At 45.4% G+C, this 10000-nt stretch overlaps 1 protein-coding gene across 2 annotated transcripts in view; it reads right to left on the bottom strand.

Annotated features, from left to right (window-relative positions):
- The window catches only part of slc35e4 (solute carrier family 35 member E4), a 14931-nt gene that overhangs the window by 1324 nt on the left and 3607 nt on the right, over nt 1-10000 (bottom strand). For both annotated transcript variants that reach the window (XM_072659511.1, XM_072659513.1), the window contains exons 2-3: nt 9627-10000; nt 1-4452 (exon numbers count right to left, since the gene is read on the bottom strand). The exon at nt 1-4452 is cut by the window's left edge and continues 1324 nt beyond it; the exon at nt 9627-10000 is cut by the window's right edge and continues 240 nt beyond it. In XM_072659511.1, coding sequence (XP_072515612.1) covers nt 2981-4452; nt 9627-10000 — 1846 coding nt within the window. In that variant the 3' untranslated portion in view covers nt 1-2980. The remainder of the gene's footprint in view (nt 4453-9626) is intronic.

Consider the following 10000-nt stretch of genomic DNA (forward strand, 5'->3'; position numbering starts at 1 on the left):
CTAGAGGTCAGTAGTGACCCAAAGTCTAGTCCAGCTATATTAGTCTCACAGCTCCAGCTCGAAACTAAAGGACCCTTATTTGGACGGACGTCGAAGGTGTCTTAGCTGAGCGGCTGCTGATGGTTCTGCAGATAGGCCTAGGTCATTGTGCAGTTCTGGAGATTATTTTGGAAATGGTTCTAAGTCATGATACAGTTCTGAAGATGGTTCTAGGTTACTACACAGCTCTGTTAATGCTTCTGGAGATATTTCTAGGTCATTGTGCAATTTTGGAGATTCTTTCAGAAATGGTTCTAGGTTGTGATACAGTTGCGAAGATGGTTCTAGGTCACCGCACAGTTCCGCTGATGGTTCTGCGGATAGGCCTAGGCCATTGTGCAATTTTGGAGATTTTTCCAGAAATGGTTCTAGGTTGTGATACAGTTCTGAAGATGGTTCTATGTCATTGTACAGCTCTGTTGATGGTTCTGGATATATTTCTAGGTCATTGTGCAATTCTGGAGATTATTTTGGAAATGGTTCTAGGTCGTGATACAGTTCTGAAGATGGTTCTAGGTCACCGCACAGCTCTCCTGATGGTTCTGCAGATAGGCCTAGGTCTTTGTGCAATTTTGGAGATTTTTCCAGAAATGGTTCTAGGTTGTGATACAGTTCTGAAGATGGTTCTACGTCATTGTACAGCTCTGTTGATGGTTCTGGAGATATTTCTAGGTCATTGTGCAAATTTGGAGATTCTTCCAGAAATGGTTCTAGGTTGTGATACAGTTCTGAAGATGGTTCTAGGTTACTACACAGTTCTGCTGATGGTTCTTTGCTTGTCTGTAGCTGCTGTTCCGGAGCTTACAGAGAAGGAAAATTCAAGATATACATCTAGAAACAGAACGTTGGTTCAATTGACCTTTAGGTTCTGCATGGCGTCAGATTCTGCAGGGGGTTGGAATTTAGCACAACACCTGTTGTCATAGTTTACTGCACAGCTCGGTTTATGGTTCTAGAGACCATTCTACAGCATGGTATGGTTCTGAAGTCAGTTCTAGGTCACTGCACAGTTCTATAAATGCTTCTGGAGATGCATAGGTCAAGGTACAGTTCTGGAAATTCCTCCAGAAGTGGTTCCAGATTGCAATACAGTTCTGAAAACGGTTCTAGGTTTCATCACGTTCACTGCACAGCCCTGCTGACGGTTCTGGAGATTGCACAGTTCTCTAAATAGTTCTGGACACTGTTCTAAGTCACTATATACTTTTAGAGATGCCTTCAAAAACGGGTCCAGGTCATGGTGCGGTTCTAATAGTGCTTTTAAGTCATTGCACAGCCCTGTTGATGGTTTTAGAGATGGTTCTAGGTCATTTTGTAGTTCTGAAAACAGCTCTAGCTCACTGTATAGTTCTCTAAATAGTTCTGAAGACTGTTCCAAGTCACTATATACTTTTAGAGATGCCTTAAAAAATGGGTCCAGGCCATGGTGCAGTTTTGGAGATGGTCCTTTTTGTTGGTCATGGTACAGCTCTGGACATGTCTGTGGTTCTAGACTGTGGTACATTAGCTTCATAGCTCCAGTGCTAAACTATCAAACAGGTCTTGGCTGGGTGAGCACATCTGGGAAAAGGTTGGGAAATATACAGTTTTTTTTTTTTTAATTTTTGACGAGCCATTCCGAACATAATAAGGACATCCCCAACCCCTCGGAGCGGGGCAACAATAACACTGTCTGGCAAAGGTCAAGTAAAACAACAACAAACAACAACAACAACAACAACAAAAAAAACAAGCCACACAGTCCAGTGAAGGAGATAAACACCTGCTTAGCTCCCAGAACCCTGTCCACTGCCACCGGGACGACATTGTGCTAAAGTTGTCCGTCTCCCTGCAGAGGCAGACAGACCAGATCTAATAATAAAGGCCCGCGAGGGGGATTACGCAAGACGTACCAGCCACCTTTTTTTTTTTTTTTTTTAGCAGTTGGAGCTCAGGACGTCGTTAAAATGCCCATAATGCCTTTGTTCCGTAGGGAACAAAAAAAAGGGAGCCATAAATAGAACCCTAACTACGGACTAACGGACCATAAAAGTACAATGTCAGTATATAATGGGACCACTGTTAGATGGTAACTACCTGAACTACAGTGAAGTACAGTGTAAGCGCAGGCTGCTCGGTCAGATCAGATATTTAACCAGCCTGTTTTTCCTGTGTCGGGACGGGACGCCTTGTTCAACTTGCTTACTGTACTTACTGAACCGCGCCGTCGATTTGCATCCTTATCAACACGTAAACATCAGTATCGGACAGCGCAGACGCCCGCGGCACAGCTCTGCGCATCCCTACAACAAACCAAAGCAAACACTGAGATCCAGCACTCTGTACTTTATGCAAATGTAAACTAGACCAAAAAAAAAAATAAAAAAAATAATAATAAATAAAAAAGACGTGACTAATGCAGCACCCACAAGAAAAGCTGCCCTTAAAAAGACCCATCTAGACTGCAGGCAAGAAGAATGCAAACAAACAAACAAACAAACAAACAAACAAATAAACAGACCTGTCTTCCTTCACTTCTACCCATTTCAAAGTGCTGGGCCAAGTCCGCAGCTTCTGTAGCTGCTGGTTAATTCACAGTGGAGAGTTACACAGTCCCACCACACCGTCTGCAGTGTGTGTGTGTGTGTGTGTGTGTGTGTGTGTGTGTGTGTGTCATTTAAAACAAACAAGCAAAAATATATAAATATATATCATATGAAGATGAGGACAGCAGACACGCTGCTTTCAGAAGGCATGAGTTACCGTCAGTCACAGTCCTGGAGTCGTGTGCGCTTGGCCATGACTGAGATTACGTACGTTGGCACAGTGAGGAGGTACCATGAAGAATGAGTGCTAGAGAACCATAAGAGAACCATCTGACGCTCTGGCCCGTAGACTGACGCAGCTCGGTCAGTGGTCAGTAGTCCACTCTCCAACACTCCGCTCTCCTCAATCCATTTTCTCATGAGCATGATTCTCTGACCTCCAGCTCTGATTCTGGAGAACACTTTGGAAATGGTTCTAGGTCATGGTACAGTTCTGGTGATAGTTCTAGGTCATGCTGCGGTTCAAAGGATGGTTCAATATTACTGCACAGTTCTGTGGATGGTTCTGGAGATAGTTCCAGGTCATGGTACAGGTCCAGAGAAGGTTCTTGGTCACTGCACAGTTCTGCTGATGGTTCTGGAGATAGTTCCTCATCATCATGGTGTGGTTCTAAAGATGGTTCAATATCACTGCACAGTTCTGTGGATGGTTCCGGAGATAGATCCAAGTCATGGTACGGTTCTGAAGAGAGTTCTAGGTCACTGCACAGTTCTGGCAATGGTTCTGGAGATTCCAGGTCAGTGAAAAGTTTTGGAGACGATTCTGGAGATGGTTCCAGGTCAAGGAACAGTTCTGAAGACATCTGTGATTCTAAACAGGGTTCTAAGTCATGGTGCAGATCTGGAGATGTTTCTGGAGAAAGGTCTAGGTCACTGGACAGTTCCAGAGATGTTCCTAGGTTATGAGGCAGTTCCAGAGATGTTTCTGGACAAGGTTCTAAGTCATGGTGCAGTTCTGGAGATGTGTCTGGAGAGGGTTCTATGTCACTGGACAGTTTGGGACAAGGTTCTAAGTCATGGTGCAGTTCTGGAGATGTGTCTGGAGAGGGTTCTATGTCACTGGACAGTTTGGGACAAGGTTCTAAGTCATGTTGCAGTTCTGGAGATGTGTCTGGAAAGGGTTCTAGGTCACTGGACAGTTTGGGACAAGGTTTGAAGTCATGGTGCAGTTCTGGAGATGTGTCTGAAGAGGGTTCTATGTCACTGGACAGTCCTGGAGATGTTTCAAAGTCTTGGTTCAGTTCTGGAGAGGTTTCTGGACATGGTTCCAGGTCAAGATACGGTTCTAGGTCATCGACCTGTTCTGCCCATGTTTCTTCAAAGTGGCCCTCTTCAGAGGATCTCTCGGGAGGCGGTTCTAGTTCGGATGACAAATCAGACGTTGATCCAGAATCCGGTTCTGCATCCTTGCCACTTGCTTTACGGTCCCAGCGGGCGTCCAGAAACCCGGCGATGAACTCTGAGTTTTGGTAGATGATCAGGCCGGACAGGGTCAGTGCTGCTCCGGCGCAGCTCAGAGTCGACAGCTGGCTGTCGAAGAGCAGCTGGGACAGCAGCAGGTTGCCCACCACATTAAGGTTACCCAGGATGTGCAGGGTGACGGCGGAGGTGAGGCTGATGACGCAGCAGCTGGCCAAGTTGTAGAGCACAGAGCCCAGGCAGCTGAGCAGGATGAAGCCCCAGAGGTGGCGGTCGTAGTGAAGAGGAGACTGCAGGCCAGCCCAGTTCTCCAGCACCAGGGCCGCCACAGCCAGGATGCAGAAACTGGGGATGGCCATTAGGTAGAGCAGGAACACGGAGTGGATCTTCTCCTCCTGGAGCAAGATACCTGGGAAACCACACACACACACACACACACACACACACACACACACACACACACACAGGGTCAGATATGACCAAGAACAGTGAGCAAGAACCCTTTATATGTAACATGCAAGCATTAAAATGGTTCTAAGTCATGGTACAGTTCTGAAGATGGTTCAAGATTGAAGTATTTTGGTATGGGTAAAGGTTCTAGGCTAACCCCCTAGGGACCCCTAGGTAAAATTGGTTCTATTCAACAGTAAACAGGGTTCCTCTACTGTTATTTTTGTAAGATCTGTGTTGTACCACTGGCAGGGGTGCCATACGGGGTTAGGACAATTCTAAGGGCCTGTGACTGACAGGGGCCCTATGCTATGTCCGAGTGTAATATATTTTCATGGGGCCCAAACTCCCTGGCAGTGCCACCCTGACCACTGGCGGTTTCTGGTCATTTTTTTATTCATGTGATTCAGTTTAAGACGTAAATAATAAACAGGAGGTTATGAGTTCAATCCAAATCAGAGGTGGGAGGATCATCTGACAGAGGTAGTGCTAGACAGTGGGTGGAGAAATGTTGATGGTTATATAGGAGAACAAAAAGATCCACTAAAAGGGGCCTGATTTTATTACTGTGCCGTCCAGCTCTGACCTCAGTCTTGATTGGCTGCCCTGAGTCTGCCCTGTATCATACAATAAAAAAATAAAAGTTACTATGGCAATATATTATATATATATATGATGAGATCATTGTATATTATGTATATATACACTATATGGACAAAAATATTGGGACACACCTCTTAGTCATTGAATTCAGCTGTTTCATTCAGTCCTATTGCCACAGGTGTATAAAATCACTCGATAACTGCAGAACCTGCTGTTATGGCTGCAAAGATTGACCAACTCCATATTAAGGCCTATGGGTTAAGGGTAAGGATGTCAACAAAGCGCCTGTAGGTGTCCCAATACTTTTGTCCATTTAGTGTATGTCAATCTAGCTATGTATTTATATACAGAGCAAATGTTTATGTTTATACAGCAACTTTGGCCAAAAGCACTGGAAATGTGCTTTCCCATGTTGACTTAGCACACACAGCTAAGTCTGCAGTGACACGTGCTGAACTGCCAGACGTCACACACAGTAAACAACCCTGACCTGCAGAATACAGGGGGGGGGGGGGGGGGGGGTCCGACTCTAAATAGGACGACCACTGAAACTTGACTCCAGCAGCTTGACCCAGATGACTATTCCTGGAGGGTTCTTGAGCTGTAGGGAGGTTCAAGCAAATTAACAGACACTTCCAATTTCACTCCAGCCTTCTTGCTCTAAGAGGAACAAGCCTTTCGGTTTCTCTCAGCATCTCTGCCAAACATTTCACACCAGATCAGGAAGGGTACAGGGCCGGTCATAACCGAGGTCATGCCACTGCACGATGAACCAAAGCTTGAAGTGGCTTTACTGCTTTTTAAATGCTTAAATGTTTGCCTTACCAGGTAGGCATGTATACACTTCATTGACAAAAGTATTGGGACACCAGTTCATTTACTATTTCTCCCAAAATCAAGATTAAATATATATATATATATATATTCTGCTTTTGTTGGAGTAACTGTCTCTACTATCCAGGGAAGAAGGCTTTCTACTAGAGAGTATTTCTACTGAAGCATTGCTGTGAGGATTTGATTGCATTCAGCAACAAAGTTTTCAGTGAGGTTTAGGATGCTGGATCATTGCCACCCCACCCAATCACCCCCAACTCCACAAGCCACCCTCATTCCAGAGAACACAGCTCTTCCACTGCTCCACAGCTCAATGCTGGGGGGGCTTTACACCCCTCTACTAGCCCATGTCTGGCGTTATGGCCTGGCAGAATGGTGCCAATAGCTTCATGCTGATCTACTTCAAAGAATCCTTTTTTTGCACAATTTGCACATCTGCGTCAGCAACGGCTGCAACCTAAAGCAGCTGGATGTATTCATTAGAAGGGGTGTCCACAAACATCTGGACATCTACTGTAACTGTATATGACCAAAAGCGTCACTCAAAACGTGAAAGTTTATCGTTAAACTGGGTCAGAACAAAGTGGAAATCCTGCACGGTTCTAATCCCGTCCTTAAACCCTTTGTTCTGGAGCTTTTCTCTCTTACGTAACCCGCAGAGGACCAGCGAATGTCACTCCCTGTATTAGGTGGAAAAGTGGCGAATTAGCCACCATGTGATCTGAAGTTCAAGCTGTACACCCAGTTCTTTCTGGAGGACCGGTGTGGTCATTAAAGGTCCGACTTTTCCTCGAAATGACCCTTTACTGCTTATCCACTTTAGCTGCGCGAGCTAATTTGCTGTGCTGAGGACACCACTTAACCACTTAACTCAAAAAACACACACACACACACACACACACACACACACACACTCAGGCCTGGGCTGATACGGCAGTGCTTACACTGGGTGTCCAAAAGTTTGTGGACACCCCTTATAATGAATGCATTCAGCTGCTATATGCAAACACACACACACACACACACACACACACACACACACACACACACACACACACACACACACAGCTTGTGTAGTGCCTGTAGATAAAGAGGTACTGCCAATAGAATAGGACTCTCTGGAGCAGGTAAACAAACATGAGCCAAACATGAGCCTACACCATGCTGCCTAATGCCAGTGGGCTATGAGGGCTAGAGGGGTATAAAGCCCCCCAGCATTGAACATCCAACCCTTTCAGGATGGGTGGGGTAGCTGGGGATGAGGTGGGTGAAACTTTGCATTATTGGAGTATCTCACAGTAATTTTACTGCTGATACCTAAACTTTAAAAGTACAAATATATCAGATTATATATTAGCTCCCTCTTACTGATGGGAGTGTGCTATTGATTTTAGCATGTGCACCGTTTGCTCGTAGGCCTATATTTACTTTTGGGATGCTGATGTCAATGTGGAGGCTAAATTCTGATGATCTTTTATAAGCTTCCTTTAAGCTAAACTGGAATGAAATAAATACAGCAGCTACAAATCGTGAAAACACTGATTTTTAAATGCAAATGTCCTTTAAAATCAATTAAAAGAGGAATTGGGAATAAAACACAAATCATTGGTGAATTAAATAACAGCGTAATGATCTGCCATCCAATCAGATGCCTGTTGCTATGCAGTTTATGCAGTTACTAGTACTTACACTGGTTGTTGTTGTTGTTTATAGGCTCTATATAATTTATTTATGATCCCTGAAGGTGGTCAGTGACCTAGACAAACTGCCCCACACCTCAGACCCTCTGAAACGATCCTGCAATCAATCATCAATAGGATCAACAGATGGACCAATAGAAATGCTCCAACATGACTTGGGTCCTACAGGAGAAGAAAAAAAAAACCCTTTTTAACTTTCAATGGACGTCCAACAGTCGCAGCTCGCGAAGCCCGGGTATCGAACCCAACACGACCCGGTCATCAACAGCACGGAGCTCTAACCACTGAGACACCACTGCCCCCAGCAGCACCAGTTTTTTACCTTTCACTCCAAATGTACACTAAGGGTTTTTCAAGGGTTCTTAAGTAAGCCCGATGTTATATTGAACCAGATCGCCTCAAAGAATGGTTCAGTACTTGGTTAAATGGTTCTTTTTCTACAGCGGAGAACCTCTTATGCATGGTCCATTAAAGACCCTTTTGTAATGGTTCTATGGTACAACACCAGAAAGAGCCCCCATTGTGGTCTGAAGGTGGTCAGTGACCTAGACATACTGCCCCACACCCATTATGCCATATTCACAATAGCAAGAACATCTCCACTTTGGCTGTTTCTCACTTTTCCCCATAATGTGAATCTGGCAGCTGCATCAGAATCTGATGGTGAACGACTCAGAACCAAATCTCCTCAAGCTGACTCCCACTGAAGCTTTTCTCCTTCTCCAGTCAAGCTGCTGTTTATAAAGACTGGAAGGTTTCAGCGTGACCGGGTCGATCCTCTAAACACAGAAGAAGCCCCAGAGTGAACCTGCCCCTACAGAATCAGAGCTATGAGCGGCTGCAGGAGCGAGAGAGCTATGGGCCAGAGCAGACGCCGGTGGTGAACGAGGCAGACCTGCTTTGCAGACACGTTCCTTAGCAACACAAACAGTTGTGTGGGACGGTACAACCGCAGCAAAAGCGGCGCATGATGTCAGAGGTGTGAGTTACAGGAAATATTTCCATTCCTGGACACAGTGGCTAGTGTTTTCCAGCGGGAAGGTTTAGTCAGACTTCCATAAGGAACTGTTAAAGTAGTAGTCCATAAAAAAAAAAAATCCCCAAGCGTTTATTTTTCTACATTATTTGAAGGTTATTTACATCATATGAACATTTCATGATAAATGGACCAATACAAAAGCTCCAACATGACTTGGATTTCCATTGAAGTACATCCAAGTTAAGAAGGGATTTTCCTCTCCTGTAAAAGTTTTTTAAGCCTTTTTTAAAGATACGAAGACAAGAGAACCATGTTTTACCATCTGTGGCTTCCGCTTTTATCCCATCTGTGCAGTGAACACACACATACACACCAGTGAACACACATGCCCGGAGCGGTGGGCAGGGGGTGAAGGGCCTTGCTCAAAGACCCAACAGTGGCAGCTTGCGGAGCCCGGGTATCGAACCCAACACAACCCGGTCATCAACAGCCTGGAGCTCTAATTGCTGAGCCACCACTGCCCCAGCAAATGTACACTAAGGGTTCTTCAAGGGTTCTTAAGTAAGCCAGTTGTTAAATTGAACCAGATCACCTCAAAGTATGGTTCAGTACTTGGTTAAATGGATCATTTTTTACAGCGGAGAACCTCTCATGCATGGTCCATTAAAGACCCTTTTAATGGTTCTATGGTACAACACCAGAAAGAGCCGTCACTGCGGTCAAAGGACCCTTAAGCTAAGACATGTTTGGAGTTGTGGAGGTGTTTGGCAATCTCTAACAGACGTGCTTATGTGCTTTCTGACACTGTATGACTCACTGTTCTAGTTCACCTACAGTCCTTCAGGGTCAGAAAGCCCATAAGCACGTCTATCAGAGCTGACTGAACACCTCCACAACTCATTGAGAAAGATCTTCTGAGATGTGCAGGTTTGATTTCCTATCAAACTATCGCTTTAAAGGCCGAATGGCATGTGTCGACATTCTGGTTTTGGGTGTTAAATAAATGTGCACACTTACTTTGCTGGATGCTTTTCACGCCACGTAGCATAGTGGCGGCGAAGACGAACAAGCAGCCGGTCTGGTCGAACTGGACCTCGCCCATAATGCTGAACGATGCCCCGAGGCAGATGGGCATCATGGCCGTGTATTTGAGAATGTGGTGCTGCTTCCCGAGAACCAGGGATGATATGGCCAGTGTGAATATGGGGGTGGTGGTGTAGATCATCTGGGCGAAGGAGAGCTGCACATAATTGAGCCCCACGTTGCCGAACGCAATGCTGGCGCAGAAGGTCAGGCTCAGGAGAAACACCTTGCACTTGGCGCTGGACGTGAGGCCGCGCTCATCGAGGCCTCTGCGGCGGACGAACCAGTACTTGATCAGGCCGTAGTCC

The sequence above is a fragment of the Salminus brasiliensis genome, chromosome 16 (genome assembly GCF_030463535.1).
Source record: "Salminus brasiliensis chromosome 16, fSalBra1.hap2, whole genome shotgun sequence".
NCBI classification, from domain to species: domain Eukaryota; kingdom Metazoa; phylum Chordata; class Actinopteri; order Characiformes; family Bryconidae; genus Salminus; species Salminus brasiliensis.